The sequence below is a fragment of the Falco punctatus genome, assembly GCF_963210335.1.
Source record: "Falco punctatus genome assembly, chromosome: 3".
Classification (NCBI taxonomy): domain Eukaryota; kingdom Metazoa; phylum Chordata; class Aves; order Falconiformes; family Falconidae; genus Falco; species Falco punctatus.
In genome coordinates this window covers 110589626-110610185 of record NC_137582.1, presented here as the reverse complement: position 1 = coordinate 110610185, position 20560 = coordinate 110589626, and the positions used below count along the sequence as shown (strand labels likewise).

General features: G+C 43.0%; 1 protein-coding gene across 1 annotated transcript in view; it reads left to right on the top strand.

The window, feature by feature from the left end:
- IFFO2 (intermediate filament family orphan 2) overlaps positions 1–20560 on the top strand; it is a 47053-nt gene that overhangs the window by 17693 nt on the left and 8800 nt on the right. The window contains 5 exon segments of the mRNA XM_080381338.1: positions 11750–11810; positions 12094–12189; positions 14421–14561; positions 16317–16459; positions 18886–19006. Coding sequence (XP_080237464.1) covers positions 11750–11810; positions 12094–12189; positions 14421–14561; positions 16317–16459; positions 18886–19006 — 562 coding nt within the window.

The following is a 20560-nucleotide window of genomic DNA, read 5'->3' as shown; positions in this document are numbered from 1 at the left end:
GGGAAACCTTGAAAATCAGCTCAAGCCTCGTGTACTGGATTTTTATGTAGAAGCTATGAAGCTCTTGGGGTGCTTGGCTTCAGAAACGTGTCGTGACCAAGTCTGATGTGGTCGTATGTGCTGGTAATACTTTTATGACCTGCTGGATATATTACTGGGTATTTTATATTATTCTTCAATGTGCTGAAGTTGAGTTGAAGGACCGAGGATTTGAAGTGAGCATGCCAGGGAGCAAAGGAACAGGATGGGACCCCCCTGCTTTAGAAACCCCAGTATATCGAGGTCGGATCACTAGTTAAGATCCAGGTTGGAGGTCCTGTTCGGTGGCAGGCCACAGAAAGCTTTTATCCATTACAAATATTTGCTTAACACTACCAGTTTACAGTGGCATGGAGGTTTTTTCTGAAGTGCCCATGTTAGTAGTCTTGCATCTTAGCAAACTATTAAAACTCTATCGAAGGCCTGGAATGAGTGGCGTGGTGGTGTTGTTTTTTTAATGATTTTATTTAATTTATTTTTTCTTTTAAGCCAGTGAAGCTTCAGATTCTGGGACAGGCGTGCTGCTGCCTATCTTCTGCTGTTTAAATACACTGGATTAAATGAAGAGCATTAAGCAATTTTTAAGTTTCTCTAAACAATGGATGGATTTTTCTGTGATTATTACATGAGTCAGTTATAATAATCCCTTTTTGTTGTGCGGTTTGTTGCTGAAACTGAGCACTGAAGGCTTGTTGGTAACTCCCTTCTAAACAACCCCACTTCCAATTTGCAGAAGACATTTCTCTCGCTTCATTCTGTTCTGCTGTAGCCTGTGTTTATTTCGGTAATGATGTGAATGTTGGAGATGAGCTGTCCAAAGGAATCACATGGCTTTACTGGGACACCGGGATAATAGCATGCAGTGTTCCACAGCTCAGGCTCCTTGCGCAGACTCCCCTTTGTCTGCGCAGGGTCCCTGAAAGCCTGTTTTGACCTTTTCCAGTACAGCAGACCACAATTCTACAAGTTTCTCAAATTAGTGCTTGTACCAGGCTATTTCTGTATGTTGACTGAAAGAATGTGAGTTGGTGAATAGCCTCTGCAATAATTGCAATAGGATTTAAAAGCGCTGGATGGGCTACTGCTTCCTGCAAAAAAAAAAAAAAAAACACACCAAAAAATGCTCCAACGTGCCCAGCTTCTGCCTCTCGTTTGTTCAGAGGTGCTTGTATGTCCCAATGTCGGACCCATATAATGACATTTACCCCCCCTGCCATACCGTAGGTGGGTAGATAAACATAAAGCAATTTCTCAGGAGGAGTAGAGAATAATGGGCAGCTTTCTGATTTTTGCAGGAGGTTAAAAAAAAATATAAAAATAGACTTCAGTCAGTACTTTTCTTCTGGCTCGTGGTCTCTGTTCTGTTCATTGTCCTTCACTGAAGTTTTACAGCATCTGTCCCTGTATTTCAGTAATATTTTCTGCAAAGAGAATGGTCTTTAAGAGTAGTGAGTTTACTTGGCTGAATTTCACAGCAGTTTTATATACATATAAGCCTGTGCCAAAGCATTAGGACAAAACACCTGAATGTATGACGTACCAAAGACCGTAAAATCGCAGCTTGTTATTAGGCAGAGTTGTAAAATGAATGTATATACATGATCAGCTGTCTTCAGTGCATGCGGTTTGTAGTACGTAATGTTTGCTAGAGATTTCCTTACATGGTAATTCAGTATTTGATAAATATAATTGATAATTATAGCAGTGCTATACAGTAATGTAGTTCTGTGCTTTTCCGATTACCTGCTCAATATGAGTCAGTGTCGTTATTTTATCTGCGGTTACGACAACAGTTTTACAGGAATATGATGTTCTTTGGCTATTTCATAAGCTGCACTTGCAGTGTGTTCTGCAGGCCTAGAGTGTGCCGAGCACTTCTGTGTGCTTCAGTGGCAAATGAAGTTGGATTTTTGCGTGCAAATCCCCATGTTAATGTATAGAAATGAGCCTGGTGTTCTCTAGAAAACCGCTTGGTCAGAACTGACCTGAACGTGGACTTGGCTGCAAGCTACAAATGAAGTACGGTGGCTTTTGAGGCTGTTGGTCTGATCTCTCGGAAATGGGATTTCTTCCCACTTGTGTTGGTTGCTCAAGCTCTCCTTTTCCTCTCTGTTTTGCGATTGTGCTGGTGGGTGGGTTGCTGGCATGACGAGTGCCCATCAGCACTGTGAGACCTGTCAGAAGTAAGGAAGAATAGCAGCATGGAAATAGGATGCTGCCCTCTGATACAGTGAAATCAGGATGTGTCCATCTTCTTAAATTTCCTTGTTATTGTTGATAGAAATATATATATATAAAGGGACAAAAAAAAAGAAGCGGATATGCCTAGAAAATGGGGGAAAAGCCTTGGACTTAAGGATAAAAGAAGAGAACCGAGAATTTGAGCATTGTCCCAGGAAGGCTGATGCAGTAGCTACCTCGGCTACAATAAAATATATACAAAGATGACTCAATTCTCGACAATTGAGCTGAAAAGAAGCCAAAAATGCAACGCTCTGATTCTCATCTTGCCAAGAGTGTCATGCTATATTGATCTGTGTCAAATGGGTGTTCGGTTGTGAGTTTTATCATGTGTTTTGTGCTTAAACCTAATCATATTTACGGTGCCACGCGTGGGCTGTATCGTATTCCTGGAATCAGAGCTGACTTGTCAAGCAAACAGTCTGACGTTTCCTTTCTGAAATGTTGCTGCAGGTATCTCGAAGGCACAGAGACTGGGAGGTCTCGCTCCCCACCAGTCTGCTGAATTCACACTAGTTGTAGATACCGAGTAGCCTGTTGGCAAAGGGAATAATAGTTGTGTGTCCCGATGACAAAGAGCAGCTTGCTAGAAGTTGGGATCTTGGCTAATTGAATCGTTTTGCAGCTCGCGTGTCGGTGGTGTGTTTCAGATAGCTGTAAGGCTGTCTCAGGCTACGGGCTGATCTCAGTAACTGGAAATGTAAAGTTCATCATAACACTTCCCTTTTGCAGTGGGGAATTTCCTAGAGGTAGGCTTTTGAGCGGTGTTTTCTCCCTTCTTAAATCTTTGCCTAGGCTTAAGCTATTGATATTTTTCTAATTGTAGGCTGCCTGGTCCTTACCTTGTTCTCTTGGCTGCTTTTCCTTCATGGCACGGGGGAAATCCTTAGCCACCACCCCCAAAAGCAAGCCCACAGGGCAAACTTGAAGGCCTTGCCTTTGCCCGAGTAGCTTTTTTTTCACAAGGCTCTTTTGTTAAAAACAGTTCTGGGCTAGCTGCACTCCCGCTAAGCTCACTGGAAAATGGAAGGCAGGCAGCCCCCGCTTTCTCGTGTTACTGAACAAATCCCTCTCCTTTTCCCTGGGGTCCGCTGGACCTAGCGAAAAAAACGGCATTTCAGCTGTCAAACACTGCAATAGACCCACGCTGCAGTATTATTTGTTCGTGCTGAAGAGACGTGTATTTTTTTCAGGGGTTGTAAACACTTTCATGAAGATTTTGACAGGAGTGAAAAATGAATTTAAGTCGCTGGTGCTAAGGGGAATGCAACGACTAGCTTTAATTCTGCCTGCAGACATTGCTGCAGTGCCCACCGCTCTGCCGAGGAGTAAATCCAGCTCGATGTATTATTTCTGGGGCTTGTGGGTTGCTTGGAGAGGTCGGGCACAAATTTGTAAATCCATCTTGGCAAACGTCAGAGGAGGAGATGGGAAGCAGCGTTTCGTTTGCCTTCTGTATTAGTTATCGTATCGTGTATCACATCGTGAGCCTTGCTCCAAGAGCAATCGATGGTGCCCGACCAGCCCCAACAGTCCATGACTAACCAGCAATGATTTCCCGGCAGGCTGCGGGACGTGGTTGTGTTCCTCCCACCAGCACCGTGGCCTCAAGTGTGAAGGACGCTCGTGATAAAATGTGATTTTAATTACACTCTGGTTCTGGATTATGGATACTAAAGACTGAAGAGAGAGAGCCTTTTGTTGTATTGCTCCTTCAAGTGTAAAAGCTCTGTTCCTCCAAAGCAGTTACGATTTCTGTTTGCCCCAGATGAACAGGAGGAGCAGAAAAACCATGGAGAAAGGTAAAGATGCTATGAGCTTGCACGAAGCACTAAGAGGAATTATTACCGTGCCTGGTTTCATTTCAGGAGGGCGTACTCTATCCCACTGCTGGTAGGAGTTGCGGCTTGGAACGCTTCTCATGGGTTTAATAAGCAATATTTAAAATAATTTCTGGCTGTGGAGTAGGCAGGTCAGTGATACGCAATTTTGGGTTATGTTGTCATGGGCCTGATGGTTCCCTTCAGGAGAATGTGGCGTGCTTTCCGAGGAGCAGAGTGGGCAGCACGTGGGGAAAGAGGAAGCCATACAAACCTTTTCTTTCCAAGGAAAGTAACTTAGCTACTTGCAGAATTCTGTTCTGGGCTCTCTCCTGCACAATGGCTTAGAACCCAGCATGCTGGTGAGATTATAAACACAAGGGAAAACAAAAGGCTTCTTTGCACGGCACTTGTTCAGAGCGTTCAGAGTTCTGACATCTTCGTGTTGTTGGAGGACAACCTGAATCAAAGCTTGATCAAAGTCAAGAGCAGTTAGAAAATCAGGGAAGATGGTTCTCTGCATTTGGCCTTAAAATGAAAGCTGGGCAGCAGTGAACTTGATGGCTTCGTCGATTTTACCCCGTTTCTCAATCTACCTACAGTGAAAAATAAAATTACCTCTTTTAAGGCAGCAGTATTTCAGGTGAATTTGCTACTGTGTGATGTGGAAATAGACCACCAGCATCAGTAGCCTTGGATGCTCTGGTGAACAGAAGACTTTCAGGGATTTGTTTTGGTTTTTTTTGTACTTGGTTAGCTGTGAGATGGAAGATAACTGAAGTTCACAATTGGCACTTTTCTTTTGCAAGGACGGGAGACGATTTAGGTGCTTTCTCTGTCAGGAAGTTGTATAAAATATTGGGAAAACACCCACCAGCAGCCTCACCTGCTGTGTTAGACCTATTTCAAATTAGTATCTTGTGTCTTTGTTAATGGACTTCTGCGTCTGGGGCTGGTCGCAAGTACAAAAGGAGAGGTTCAAAGCTTATCCAAGTATCAAAAAACACCTTAGATTTAAAACTGGCCTTTTAGTGCAGTGTTCTTTGCAAGAATAAGTCATACAGGAGCATATGACTCGTAGCTATGTAGCTTAAAATGTGTTTAATGTTGCTGTGAATATTGCAAAATTACATGTGGATTCTCCTGCTGCTTGAAAAGCACCATAATTTTCTCTCTGGAGGAATGCAGGCACGGCTGTTGCTTTTACTTGATGTTGTTGAACTCTTGTGACATTATGCATGGCTTTTGTTTAAACGCCTCGTGTGGTCAGGAACAAAACACAAATGAACTGGCAGATGATTTTTTATTGTGGTTCCAGTAACAGGCTGGAGCATCTTTCTAGGTGTATGTAATCAAGAGGCATAATTATGCAATGTTTTTCTGTATAGTAAGTCCTTTTTAGTAATGCTCTTCACAAGCAATTGCTGTTGTTCAAAGGTCTGTATGCTGCTTTAAGTAAGCACGAGTCTAGAAGAGGACTTTAATATTAAACTTCTCCTTTATAATGAAACACCAAAGTATTAACAGTGCAAAGGGTACAAGTTCTTGCAGTGATTTTTTTTTTTTTTTTTTTTTTTTTTTTTATACCTGTATCATCTAGACCATTGCTAGGGGTTCAAGGATACCAGCTCCTCCGTCACTGTGATGTTTGGGAAATGTGATGCTGCAGTGACTGACTTGCAGCAAAGGGGTTCTCTGGAGAGGAGGTTGCTTGCAACAGGCAAGAAACATGACTTCATTCCAGACTGCCACTGCTGTTGTGTTACAGCCAGGCTTTAATGGAATCAGATGTTCACATCAAATTAATACGTTTTACATGGAGCCCATCAACTAACATTTAATTTGCTTCAATAAGAACTCAGGGCATGTGGGATCAAAATGGTTTGTGCTTGGGATAATCTGGAAGAATCCCTGTGTTACAGCATCTTAAAAATGCTTGCTTAACCAAGAGGTAGCATTTGTGAATAGGCTAATTGCTTAATGCAACCTCATATCTTATTTAGTGCAAAACTGAGACTGGATAGGAAAATTACCTCTTAATCAAGGATTCTAAAAGTAGAGAGACTATTGCGTGTGTGTGTGTGTCCAACAAAATAAATAAGGTTTCATAGAGATTTATTTTTTTTTAAATGAAATCAGTCTTGCATGGTCTGGTTCTTTTGAGCTACTGCAAATGTGCAGGTGACTATTTGTATTTACGATCCCAAACTACCCTCTGGTATCAGGGGTGGCTAGTGAGATTGCAGGTGTAGGTTCTCTCAATTAATACCCTTGCAAATGGTTAGGTCGAGACTGATGCTGCAGCAGAATTTTAGTCTTGTAAAAGCTTCTGTAATCTGTCCAGAAAGTCTCGAATGCGACGCTTCCCTTATCCCCAGCTACCACGGTACGTTTCTCTCCAGCATCTCGCCCTGCCCAAGTTTCTGTCTTGGCAGATCACAGGATTAGGCTGCGCGTTGCTTTTGTGTGAGAATATAAGTTTGCACATCAGACGGGCCGTTAAATCAATTCAAATGAAATCAGTGTATAATAACCAGAGTTATAAACTGTAATGTTGATAGTTATTATCTACGTGTTGGAGAGGGGATTAGCGGGCATGTTACTACAGACCCACGGTGAGAGGTAGCGTGTAACGCCCGTGAGTAATGCGAACCGATTAAATCTGTTAGGTTTGTGCATGATAAGTGTTAAATCTCCTGCCAGCGCTGGTGAGCAGTGTGGTACGCCTTGCCATTTGGGGTTCCTGTAAACAACGGATGGGCGTCAAAAAGATCCCAAAGCACCAAAGAACAAGCAGTGCTGCCACAAAGGAGCGGGAGCACAAAGACGTGCCTCCAACCTGTGATGGCAGAGCACAGACGCTCCCAGGCAGCGCTGGACGTGTAATTACCTGGCCCTACCAGAGCATGGGTGTTTTCTTCCATGTTCTTGCAGGTGTGGTACATCAGAGAAGCATCGTGGATGCTTCGTATCCAACAGATGAGCAAGGCTGGGTGCATCTCGTGCCAAAAATGGGATAGTGATGCCTTAGCATGCCAGAAGGAACAATTATGCCGTCCCCTGAAGGAGCACAGACAGCTGGTCTGTTCAGTGTGTTTATGTTTTCAGGACTCATTAGCTGTTAATACTTCCATGAGCATTTGATAGTCATTGTTCAAACTAACACTTTAGTTTCCTGTTGTGGACTTAAGCACTTGAGCTATTGGATTTTCCTTTCAGCTCCTGCTCTTCTCCCCATAAACTGATGGGAAGACGCGCCAACAGAGTGGGAAGCTCCGGAGTCAGTGCCTGGGAGATGGCAGGGGAGAAGCTTAGACCACTGTAAATGTTTTTTCTGTTGTTCTGTTTGGTGGTTTTCTTCTCTGCCTGACTAAAACTACTAAGAAGGGTCTCGTCTTCCCAAAGAGTTTTTCTTAAGGAAAAAATACTTTGTCATTAAACGTTACTTGAGGAAAACTTGTTTCCTTGAGCGGGGGATATTTTTTTTAATGAAAGAAATAATGGAGTAGATACCATCAGGCATCGTTAACTATCGACTGGTCTACTTGTGCCTTTCTGCCTTGAGCAGAAACATACCTAAACCAGTATGTTTGTAGCTGGCATACTTTGTAAGCAGGCGGTTTGTTGTCTAAATAATACCGTACTCGCATCTAAAAATCCTGGCGTTTTAAAATAAAATTACCAAGCAATATTTGGAAAGGCAAACTTCTCCAAAACTAACTTTCTGCTCTGAAGAGGTTTGTGGATCTGTCGCAGTGGGCGATTCTCCTTGCTGGGCAGTAACCCTGAAGTTGCCTTGGTAGTGGGAGAGGAAAAAGGGAGGGACTGGTGTTAGTTGACCCAGGTATTCAGGGAGTGGGAAAGTGGTTTGAAGCTTGTTGAGTCAACAGGCTGGTTTGCTTAATGTCATGAACATTAAGGCTTGAAAACTTAGAGAAGCTTTTAAGGGACGTTATCCGGTTGGTGAGAACGTCTCCATCAGCTTGGCAGTACGGGAGAAGAGGTCAGTATGGGTGAACTGGTAGCTCCTCTTCCAATTTCAAAGGAAACACACAAGTTTGCGGTGTGACTCAGCTTTACAAGAACACTGCTTTAAGCCCCGTTAATCCTAGCTGACTATTCATGTGTTTTGTTTGTCTAATATCCTTGCAATGTAGCTGTTCCCGTTAAAGAAAGCCAGCATCCTTTGTTCTCCTCTAAGCTACGTAAGACATGACTGCAGCAGCAGTTTGGGCCTGGAGCTGCAGTGACTGAATGCTGCTGGAATGTAACGTGTCGCATCTGGGAACAGGGGAATCATCCATAGCTTCTACAGTTCAGGCTAGCCCTGGATTTGGGGTGGGTGGTGGTTGGAAGGAAAACATCCTGGAAGGTGGGAGAGAAAGAAAAAAGCTTGATTAGATTTGAAATTCTTTTTTCTTTTTCTTTTCTTTTTTTTTTTTTTTTTTTTTCAAGAAATAACTGAAAATCCAATAAGAAACTCTGAAGTCTGGTAGATTTAGGTGGCAACGTGTGCCTGTCTGGTTTAGAAAAAAGGATTTTTGGATACGGCTGGGAATCATAGCAACTGATGCATCTGAGCCAAGAAACAAGTGCGTTTGAGAGCAGCAGAAGCAGCTGACTGGTTAAAATCCTGCAGCAAATATGTGAAGGCTGCTGGTTTCTCCTTTTTTTTTTTTTTTTTTTTTTCCCCCTATAGTGTGCAGTCATTTCCCTTTTGGCCATTATAGTCCTCATCACACTGCTTCTCCTGAGGAGTTACCTGTCTGCTTTGCTTTATGCTGCAGAGGTGATGAGTTTGGCGGTGTTTCCCCCTTCCTTGAGGTGAGGGGAACACTGGGCTTTGGTCCCTTCCACGAGCATTTTAGGCTGCACGTGCACCTCACTGGTTCTGTTTGCTAAGAAGCAGAGGACATCAGCAGTCTGCTGGGAATGAGACTTGGGGAAGACCAAGCCTTCTGCTTTTAGATGGTAACTGGGGAGGAAAATATTGATTAGTATAAATTACTGGGAGAATAATTTCGTGTGAATGTTAAAAGACGTCAGAGCCATAGTTAGCGTCTTCTCAGTGGCACACTGACTCCTCAGCACTGCATTTGTTGGAGCGTGTAGTAGCACAGCTGCCAAGGTCCCTTTTAAAGTCTTGTGTGGTACAGCAAATACAGGATGATCGTATGAATGAGCAATCCTTCTATTGTTCCACTTCCTCGGAAGTTTAAATAGAGAATTAATCCTCTGCTCCATTGTTATCCTCTACCTTCCCGTCAGTTTCCTTCCTCTTTTTGCTACGGTTTAGTAAGGAGAAAGTAAGATTGGCATTTTCAGCTGTTAAATGAGGTTAAACAGCTTGGTAGTGGGTGCGAGAAACATGCTCTGAGGTTAGGAACATGATATTAATGGTTAGCAGGACCCTTATTATCAGTCCAGGGTGAATTTCCAGCTGTTAAACTTTTTGGTTAAAAATGACATGACTGTTTTATTGTTCCCATAATTAAGTGAAACACAGAAATTGCAGGGAGGGTGTGTACGGGTGTAAAAGGAAGGCATCATTTTCCTCTTCTCTTGAGGACACTGTCTGGAGTTTGACGGAAGGGAATTAGGGCTGTAAATCACCATTTGGCAAAATGCGCTTTAAACTGGCACAAAGAAAAGAAATGGAACTACGGGCATTTCTGCAGGATGAGGAAGGTTAGTCTGAGCGGACTTTGAGATGTGTAATTTTGGCAGCTGCCCAGGATGGCTGAATTGCAGGGGAGGAATGCTAATCCTTTTTGCTGGCTTTTGGCACAGTCAGTAAAAATATGCAGATATGTTTTCCAAAAAACACATCCCTCTGCAGAATGCACAGCGCACCGTGAGGATGCAAATCATACAGCAGGCTAACCTGGATGCAGCCGGTATTCCTCATTTCAGCAGCTAAAACCTCAAAAAGCAGCATATCAATTTTTGCAATGTCTGCTTGACTTGCATCCATAAATGACAGCCTGCTGGCAGAAGGACCGGGAGGGATGATTAAAGCCATGCAACACGCCTCCTGTAACAGAAGGAGACCATCTTACAGCTTGCTAATATAATTGACTGCTTTAATTTCACCTTCTTGACTTAATATTAAAAATCTGAAAAACAGTTACTGTTTTTACAGAAATGTACATGTAATTAATAGTCAAAAAACATAGGATAGGGAAATAATGAGCTAAAATATTTGATGACAAATGTAAATTTCAGCTTAAATATTTTACTCTGCTTGGCAGTAAATCGTTACCGGTAAAAAGACGTACAACAACAAGTCTTCCTGCATAAATCAAACTTCTACTGTAGGATGGAGAATTTGCAGGCTGTGGTGTCGGCTATTCCTGCACCACAACAGGAGGAAGGAGCGGCTGTAGGCAGCGTGGCAGCTTGGCACGGCGCTCAGTGGAGCTGCTGCTGCTGCATTGAGATGTGACCTGTTCAGGTGGCTCGGCTGGCTCCTGAGGACAGCAAGCTGCAGCAGCGCTGTGCCTGCCTGCATCCTTTCCTGCTGAAACGGTCCGCCCCGGCTTCCACTGCCGATGGGATGAGGTTGGCACCTTGAATGCAGAGATGTACCAATGAGACTTGTATCTCCAATCAGTGGAATATCCCACAATCTAGCCATCACCAGATATCTCTGCAGATTTGAAAATCAGATGAAATGATGTGTTTGGGCAGGCTAAACCTTGCATTTTCCAGAATGCTTTGATTGAATATGGTTTGCCATTTTCAGTTCAACTGTAGAAAGTGTTGAAGTGGCAACAGAAATTACCGTGATGGTACTTGGAGGTTGTGTTCACAAGGTTGTTTTTAATCATGTGATATCCAAAGTTTCTTTTCCAGGACTGTGGTTCCTGTTGTTGTAACAGACTGGGCAAGTCTGATGTGGCATTTCTGCCCGTTTAAAAAGAGGGGCACACGTTTTACTTTCTCCCTCTCCCTGCAAACTCAGACTATATCCATGCATGTGAACGTTAGTGTTTGAGTTAGTGATGTCCCATACCAGGTTTTGCCCTTTAAAGGGGTTTGGTGCTTAAAAAGAGGAACTGCTGGATATTTTGATGCTTAATCCGATAATGAACTCAAATGTAATGATGCTCGTAGTATGAGGTTTAATTATCATTTGTCGTTCCTTTTCTTCTACCCGTTGAGTACTGCAGAAGCGGTGAGTGTGTATCCCCTGCGTCCAAGGGTGCTCGTCTGAGTACTCTCCTTGCAGTTGTTGTGCTGGAGAATGAGTGAGGCACGTAGATTATTGAGGATTTTGATATAGAAGGCACATAAACTTATTAATTGATTGGTCCAAACAGATGAATATTAAGATTGCTCCTTCAGATAACTTACCTTCAACTGATTCTTTTTGCACTGAAAATCTTGCACCTTCTTTGCAACCAGATATTGTATAGGAGAGCAGGAAAGAATACTGATCCAAATGGAAGTGGTTTTAGCTGTTCTTACAGATTTCGTGTTCCTGGTTTGAGGGTGTGCTGGTGAGGGGGACCATCTGCTTTACATTTCAAATAACTGTCATCATCCTACAGCTATCAGAAGACTTGTGATTTTTTTTTTTTTTGGGGGGGGGGGAATATATTACTTTTTCCCTAGTTAACACTTTGTCTGCCAATCTTGTCTTTCAGATGGGAAGAGGAACTGACAAGAAGAATGAGCCTGGAATCTATGGTAGAAACCTTGCGAGAGGTAAGTTTTGCATAGTGTGTATTAAAAGGTGTAGGTTTTCCCTGCACCTTTTATTATGCTGGGAATCATTTAATGGGTCTTTTAATTAAAAATCCATCTTCTAGCGAGCAGCTGACTGCATAGCATAGTGTTGATGTTTAGAAGCTGAAGCAGGAAGGTGCTGAAGCTTCTGACCAAGCGCAGCGTGGGGGTGGTGAGGTGCCTTATCAGCCGGGCTGAGGTTAAGTGAGGAAGCATATGTTGGCCTGGTACCTCTCAGTTCTGTCTGTGCTTTCTCTTGCAGGAGGCTCAGGAAGCAGAAGCTCTCCAGGAGGAGTTAAACGAAAAGATTGAGAGACTGAAAGCAGAACTTGTGGTCTTTAAGGGTCTGATGAGTGATGTAAGTACACTGGTGAGCGGAGTGGCCGGCTCCCACTGCCTTTGTGAAATGTGTGTGTCATGCAAATGGCTTCATTCATAAAAAGGTTATGGTCTTAGTGAGTGCCGCTTTGTAGTTAGCGTTATGGCTGCTGGTATGATCTAATGCATCAGACAGATCACCCTCCCCCCTGCTTCCTGTCTGGTCTGTGTAGAGATGCATTAACTTGCTGCTTAGCCCATAACCCGGACTCTTCCCTCCCTTCCCCGTTCTCCACAGCTGGCAGTGCCAGCATTCCGATCTGCAGCCATGGGGGAAAAAAAAAAAAAATCATGTTGGAGAACTCGTAGGTTAGGAAAAAGGGTTCATCACCATGCAGCACCATGTACTGCTAACGGGGGGGGAGTGGGGGGGGTGTTGCTCTGTGTCAGGCAAGATAGTGATGTTCAAAAAGATCCCAACTCCCTTTATGAAAGCTCGGAAGAGATTAACTCACTGTCACTGGTGCAGGTAGCTGGCTTTGTTTCCAGTGCTGCTTCCACCTAATTTATTTATTTATTTATTTATTAAAAAAAAGACATTTTCTCAGGAATTTCCTCATGTCTTGTTAGATAATGACTTCCCTTCAAAGCTGGGGGATCTTTTAGGCTATGACTGGGTAATTTTCTTACATTTTGACACACTGAGAGCATGTACCCATGCAGATACCTAGAAGGATCAGCCAGGTGAACGCTAAGTAAGGTGCCTTTCTCTGCGAGACTGAAGTAGCGCTGATGCCAGTTGTCTAATGAATGTGTCCTATTAAGCTTATTTATTCTGTAATTTTGCATAGAACTGCTTCCTTCTGTCTTTATATAAAGCTTGCAGAACCCGCTCCCTGGTGTCAAATACGTTCTCTCAGGGCCACTCGATCTGTTCATGTGAAATTTCGCAATTAGCTGTCTCTCATTTAATTGAGAATAGGCATGCTTGGTTAGAGGCAGTGTGAAAGGGAGGAACTTGTTAGGGCTGCTGCTGACTTTTTCGCCGAGGAAGAAATGTTGTTCTGTGTGGACAGAAAGGGTGGCAGTGAACGCAAACATCCTCCTCAGCTTTAGAGAAAGTGTGCTTTGGGCTTTGCGAGCTCCGTCAGGGAGAAGCGAGCCAAAGGGAAGCAGTGAAAATGCTTGTTTTGAATCCCACTGTGTAAATATTTAGAGGAGAGAAATGCTGGATGTTGGTATGTGACTCTTGCCTTCCTGCGGATAAGAATCACTGATACCTACTCAGTGGATAAGATTGTGTTTGGAGTGTGTCAGTCTTTAGAAATTTCTTATTCTTAGTGTTTTGGAAAACAGAAATCTCTAACTTGTCAAACAATGGTTGACCTGGGTTGGAGAAGAACTCTTGTCTAATAATTAAAAAAAAATAATTAAAAAAAAAAAAACCCAAACCCAAAGCTTTCTTCTTGGAAAGGGGATTTGATATTTAAGAATGCTCTGCAAAGAGTTTTTCTGCTTTTCTGGTCAAAGTGGAAGCATTGCCCCTAGCCATTGAAGTGGTACGTTCTAACAGAGTAAGTCTTGTCCAGGCTGGAAAATGTGCCTTTTTTTAAAAAATGTTTCTTCATCAGGAGCCAGATGTACTATCTGAGTGGGAGTGTCTCTTACAAATTATGTTTATAATTATTGCCCAGAGTGAAGCGAGACAAAATAATACTCACGTAGAATTTTTGCTAGGCTGGAGCCAGGTTAATGCCAATGAAGAGGAGCATTTTCTGTGTCACAGGCTTTCGTGGATCTCTTTAGATCCAGTCTTGATTTTGTTTTCATAGTATGTATGAGGTTGCTGTGTAGCCTGGATTCTGTTTTAAAAGCAACTTCTTGTAGGCACAGTTCTGTCTGAAAGGGGGAGATGTGTTGCATAGTCACCAGGTATTAATTTCATTCTATTCTGCACGTGCCCAGCAGCGTTTTTCTTCTCCATTTTTAAAGCTTTATTGACCCGTGAAAGTTTACTGTTGCCACATCTAGCAGTTGTTTTGGGGTGGGTATAGGTTTTTTGGTGGCAAATGACTCTTGAGTTGAAATTTTATTAGAATTGGATATGAAATGTGAATTATTAGCTGTCTAGTCTATTCAGATTGTCCGTGTACTGCCTTTCCTGGATTGTTTAAGAATAGTATACCCTGGGGTTAGAGAGATACTGTGGGGTATCTCTTCTTTCCTGAACTGTATAATAATAGAAGATAATCACTACTGTCCTTCCTGCAGCCCATGACAGACCTGGACACAAAGATTCAAGAAAAGGCCATGAAGGTGGACATGGACATCTGTCGGCGAATCGATATCACAGCCAAGCTGTGTGATGTAGCGCAGCAGCGCAACTCTGAAGACGTTTCCAAGATATTCCAGGTGATTAGGCCATGAATTTTCCATAGGGTAGGACGAGGAGGGAGCAGTGCTGAGGATTGTGGTCCAGGACGTTTGCCTTTTCTTGAAATTTCTCTCTGTAGACTTATTTTCTTCTTTCTCAGTCTTGAAGCGTAGCTCTCTTCTGCAGAAGCTGCTGTAGTACTAAGCATAAAATTTAGAGAGTTTAAAAAAAAAAAAGTCTCAGGATGAACTTTAAGACATGCTGTTAGTCTGATGCTAGCCTACAATGAATGCAGGGAAAAAAGGCATTACAGGGTCTAGGTTTGTATAAATGGCTTCCTCACATTTGTTCCCTTCACAAGTGAGAGGTTTTAAGCTTGTGGAACTGTCATCTGAATGTCTTTATTTCTGGCCCAAGCTCCGTGGCCAGAAATAACGCTTCTGTGGTGGTGAGCTATGACTGCTTGGTGAGACTAGAAACTCCAGTTGCTTTCCTTGAGCTATTGTGGCTCCTTGGTGCTGGTAGGAAAGTCCTTTAATTTGCTCCAAAAGCAAGCAGTAACAGCTCTGTGTGGAGCAAACCTGTAACTCCCGATGCAGTTGGTCTTCTGACATAACTGCAGTTTCAATTGCAATTAACCCAGCTTCCTTCCACTTTGATCTAAATGTGTCTTGTTCGGTCTTTCAGCAAGTCTGATGCTTTCCTCTAGAGCGATGCCATATAGTGTGCCAAATGCTGTACAAAACCCCTGTAAAAGATCCCTGTGGTCTCTCCTGGTCGTGCTTTCTGGCTATAGTGGAGTTGCCTAAAGGTTTGATTTTTTTTTTTTTTTTTTTCTTACGTGTCCTAAAAGACTCAATTCTCCTTATTGGAGACAGTTTTTTTTTTTTAGCCTGTTGAGCCATTGCGTTTGATGGTGGTTCCTTCTTGTCTTTGAGTAGAATTGCTATGCTCAATTTCTGCTCAAAGGCAACTGCGAAGCACGCTTTTGGTCAGGCATGCAGTGGTTAAAATGATCCTCACGGAGAACAGTACCAGTGAGGGATGGTTTATATGCCAACTAGAGGAAAAATTCCAGTAGGTTGGGAGTGGACTGTGTGTTTGGGACTGCGGCACCACCTGTGAATATCTCTTACGGTCACAGCCCTCAGGTGAAGAAGTGATCCTCTGCACCCTTTGCAGGGGTATCCCTTGGGTTCTCTGCACGTCTGTGAATTTCATTTCTTTGAGGTTGTCCAGGCGTTTTTCATGGTTCAGTTAAACCCTTCTTCTGACAACCTGCAGATGAGCAGCCTGCCTCCGCGGTGGGGTGGGACTGACCTGAAATAAAGGCTTTTTCTAGAAAGGCTTCCCGGCTACTCTTTCGTGGTGGTTCGATGCCGGGAGCAACAGCCTGTGGCGGTGGCAGGAGAGGGAGAGTTCTGTCATTGCTCTGGAGCCTGCTGCCTGGGCACTCCTGCCAGCTTACGCTTTTACCCTGTATCATTCTAACCTCTGCATGTTCTCTGGTAGATCATAGACTGGTGTCAGTGAGCAGATGAACATCTGTAGAGCGCTGGCAGCCTGCAGCTTGCTTTGCTCTTCGCCGTTCTGAACTGCTTCCTTGTGCTCTGTGTTCACCACTCATTAACAGATGCGATTCCCGTTTTGAATACGAGCAATCCCTGAATTGCCTGGGAACTGATGAACGGTTATATTTGCTCAAACCTAACACCTCTCCTTCTTTATTTCTGCCCCTCATGGTGCAGTACCTCAGTTGAACCTTCTAGTTACTGCTCTTCTCTCCAATTAAGGTGGCTTCCAAGAAGAAAGAACGCAAGCTCACATCTGACGATGACCTCTCTGAACAGGATGGAGATAATGGCAGGTTCTCTGACGATGAGGTCAGCTGTTCTTTGAACATCACGGATGAAATGAAGCGTATGTTTAATCAGCTGTGAGTATCGTGGACAGCATGGAGAAAGCTTAATCTGAAGTGCAAACTTTGTACCATGCTGGCAGCTCAGATGCTCTGGGACTTACTTCAAGGTTTTCTGGAAGTTCAAATGAAATTAATTAATTTTTGTTCCTCCCTTATGTAGGGGGAACTATAGAAAATATAAAAAAAAAAATCTACTTTTACTACTATACACTGTTACAACTGTAGCAAAAGAAGAAACATGCAACAATAACAAAAGTACAAAACTTGAGTCTGTTCTGTACGTTTGGCTGAATATTAGATTTCTAGAGTTTTGGAAAGAACCATGCTGCTGCTTGGGCTGGATAGAATTTGGCAATGTTGCTGAAAGCTCTGTTTGAAATGGATACAGACTTTTCTCTAGTATTTTTCATGACTTTTCAGTTGAGCTATAGACAAATGGTAGCGGTGGATCTGGCTGGAAGATCAGTTCTGGCAGTGAATAGCAGTTTCTAGATTCCAAGAATATCGGTGTTATAAGCCTTGCTGCTAAGTCTGGTCTCCCAGCGTGGAAGAATTGCAATTTTGCCTTAAGTTTTACCCTAAACAGAAGTGTTAGGAAGCTTGTAGCAGCTGAGAAGAGACTCTCTGCACCTTGGTGCTCCACAAAGCAGTTCAGGAAGCTGCCTAGCAATGTGTCCTGCTTTCCTCTCCTGCTGTCCTGGAATTGGTGGAGATGGCCACAGCCTGGTGAGACTTTGTGGGTCTCTGCTGTTTTCTTTGGGCAGAGAAAAGCCCCAGCAAGCACTGTAGGGCTGACTTCCCTAGTGTTCAAATACGGGTGTCTTCTGCCAAGTTCTGCATGACTGCAGAGGGAAGAATTCCCAGTGCTTTCCCACACAATGTAGGACAGTATGTAATACGTAGGAGTATTACAAGTTATCTAAGAAGCACTAACTCCTGTGTCAGCTGTTGCCAAAAGTTCTATTTTCAGGAAGTCTGTGTCTCTCTTTTTGCCTGAATTTAAGACTTAAAGGGCATGGTTTTGTGAAAGTTAGGACTCTTGTTTTAGATGTCTTTAGGCCCTTATTAATATTAAATGTTGTAAATACTTACCCCCTGGTCCAATTACATATGCACAGAGTGCTGCAGAATTCTCGATACATTCAAATTGGGTTGATCTAGAAAGCGTTCATGGTTTATTGGAGATGGTACATTTCTAAGGATGGCTGGGTTTGGGGTCTTTGTGAAGTAGAAAATAATAGTTTACAAATAGCTGAAGATGTTCTCTTTTTAACAGAAGTAAAGCAACTTGCATTTTCTCCGTAACGAATGTAATCTTTAAGTGTCTAGTAGTAAAAGTCAGAATCCAGCCGACTTTGAACAGTGTCTATGTCTGAAGTAAGCAGCAGTCAGAACTGGGAACCTCTGTGCTCTCTGACAAGGAGAGATTTTGCAAAAAGAAACCAATTTGAAGAAGTTGAATTGCAAAAGGCACAATCAAGTATGTCCAAGTGACTTGGGTTGTTTTAGAATTATTTTTTAGAGTCATGCTGAGTATAGACAAATAGCCTGTCTCTCTTGCCAAGCTCTTCAGCCTCCTAAAGACGGTATTGGACTCGGCGTCCGGACTGAGATGTTATCTGCTTGAAAGGAAGTGAGCTAAAGTAATAAAAATGCATTGGTCTGAAATTAGCAGACTGCTGCTGGGAGCCATTTCAGGTTTTTGTCAGGCCTCCTTAACAAGGACAAGAAGCAGCTACTAGTGTTTTGCTGTGCTGCTGTTCAAAGCCAAAGGGACTCGAGTGCCTTCTGAAACTTTCCTTTATTGCACAACTGACCGTACTAAAAGGGCTTGACCAAATAACAGTGTTAAAGGTCACTCTTGCCACTGTTTGTTCTCAGTCTTAAGTGGCTGTAGTAGCACCTTCTGTTGGTCAAGGCAGCAATCGGTATTTATGCTCACCTGCGCACCATCTCGGGGTTCAGAATCTTCATAGTTGTTACTTTTGAAAATAATGTTTAAGGGCTGCAGAGAAACAGTTGGCTGAACTTCTACGTGAAAATCACCAGGGAGTCTTCTGATGGCTGTTTCTTGTAAAATTCCTCGAACTGTGTTTGGGCTCATTTTCCCATGTATAAAAAGAATAGTTTAAAACATTTTTGTGGTTTTGCAAACCGGGGAAACTAATGTGCAGCACCATCTGGAGGACAGAGCTAGGACTGTGTACTTGAACCAGGAATGCTAACAAGGATCTTTTATTCTGCTTTGGCATGGCAAGGAGCCCAGGAGCGAGAGACCTGGACAGTGGCAAAGCCTGTTTGTAAAAACTGTGAGGATTTTCCGCTGCTGCATTGTCTCCTTCATTCAGTTCTCGCAGCCTCTTTTTTTCTAGATTAATTAAAGGACCGAGGGAGTGGGACTGGAGTAGTTTTCACTAATGCTTTTTCTGTTATCTTAACAGTCGTGAGACATTTGATTTTGATGATGACTGTGATAGTTTAACATGGGAGGAGAATGAGGAAACGTTGCTTCTTTGGGAAGACTTCACAAACTGCAATCCTTCAATTGACCTCCAAGGAGAGGTGAGTTTATTTCTGTTATTTTCTCAAACTATTCTCTGCAGAAACTGTATCCCTCAGCTGCTCTTTTAGCCATTTGAGCCTTTGGATATTTGACTGGTGATCTAGTTTGCCACGCAAACTTGCTTTGATTTTAAAATCCTCTTAGTGCTTTCTCTCTATGGTTGCTTTTCAGTCTGTGCCATTTATTTGCCAAACTTCATTTCTTCTGCTCCTTCAAACTGAGTATTTGAAAGTATCAAGCGAGTGTCAAAAGACTCAATGTGTGTCTAGCTGTTAGCAGAGCATCACGCCATCTGTTCACCCTAAGCAGTCACTTATCCAAAGCCCTGTATCTTCCACGCAGCATCTCACTTTCTCTGTAGATTATCATTCACACTTTAATTGTCAAAATAGAACGTGTAGTGTGGGGGATGGTATTGCACAGAGGGGAAAAAAAAAACCCACACCTCGGTATGGTCTGTGGAAGATGTTAAAGTCTGTATACCCCGTTGCAAACAAAGAAGCTGTGGTTGCAGGACTGCATAAGGCCCCAGGGATCTTCTGAACCGTGAATCTTGTGCTTCCATCTTCCCAGTCAATAGGAATCTCCTGGCGCTGGTGGATAATAAACAGCTTGCTTTTAATCCTTACGATCCCACGCAAAGCTAGCTAATGGCTGCACGCTGCCTCATTCAGTGACTCCTGAGCCTTTTTAAACAAGCCTAAAGAGTGATTGAACTGGCAAGGTCTGGCTTTGTGCAGGTAGTCTTAAATGTGATGCTATTATTTCACTACTGAGTAGCACAGCAGCAGTAGGTAAGAAATAATCCTGCCTTCCTCCATCACCGCTGCAGTGTAAGGATGCTGAGGCAGCAGTCTCCTGAATATTGTCTTGTGTTGACTGCCAGGGGTGTGTTAATTTTACGTCTTCCCATTTGTGTATCATCTGGCATACACTGAAACTGCAGAGATTACTTAGAAGTGCTAGGACTGCAGAAAGCGGCGTACTTAGCTACGTGTCGTCTTTTGAGCAAGGGAGAGTGGCAGTGTGATAATGTGTAGCCATGTGCTGGAATTAGTGACAGATTTATTTGCATATACCCATGTGTGCATGTATAAGCGCAGCTATCAGGAATATTGCCGAACTCAGACCTTACGTGCAAAAACTCTAAAGGTTTTAAGAAGCTTAAATCCTTCTAAATGAAAATTATACAAGGAGAGGGTAGATTTGTCTTGTAGATGGAGATTCAGAATAAAGACTGCTCTGTCTGTGCCTGGTCTTTAACATAGTGCTTTACATGCCTGAATCTTCCTTCCACTGGCTTTATTCCTTTCAAGTTCTTACATGGTGCCCTAGCCACCTTCTTTAATGACCTTCCTCCTTAAAGCATTTCTGCATGTAAAAGGATAAGTGGAATGAGTCTTGTAACTATAGGCTGGATAGCCTGACGTTGATACCAGGTGTGATCCTGATAAAGCTGCCACAGATGTGGCCAAAGGGTGGAAACATAATTAATGCTCATCAGTGCAGTTGCATTAAATTGATTTTTTTATATATTTTTTTTTTCTGGAAAA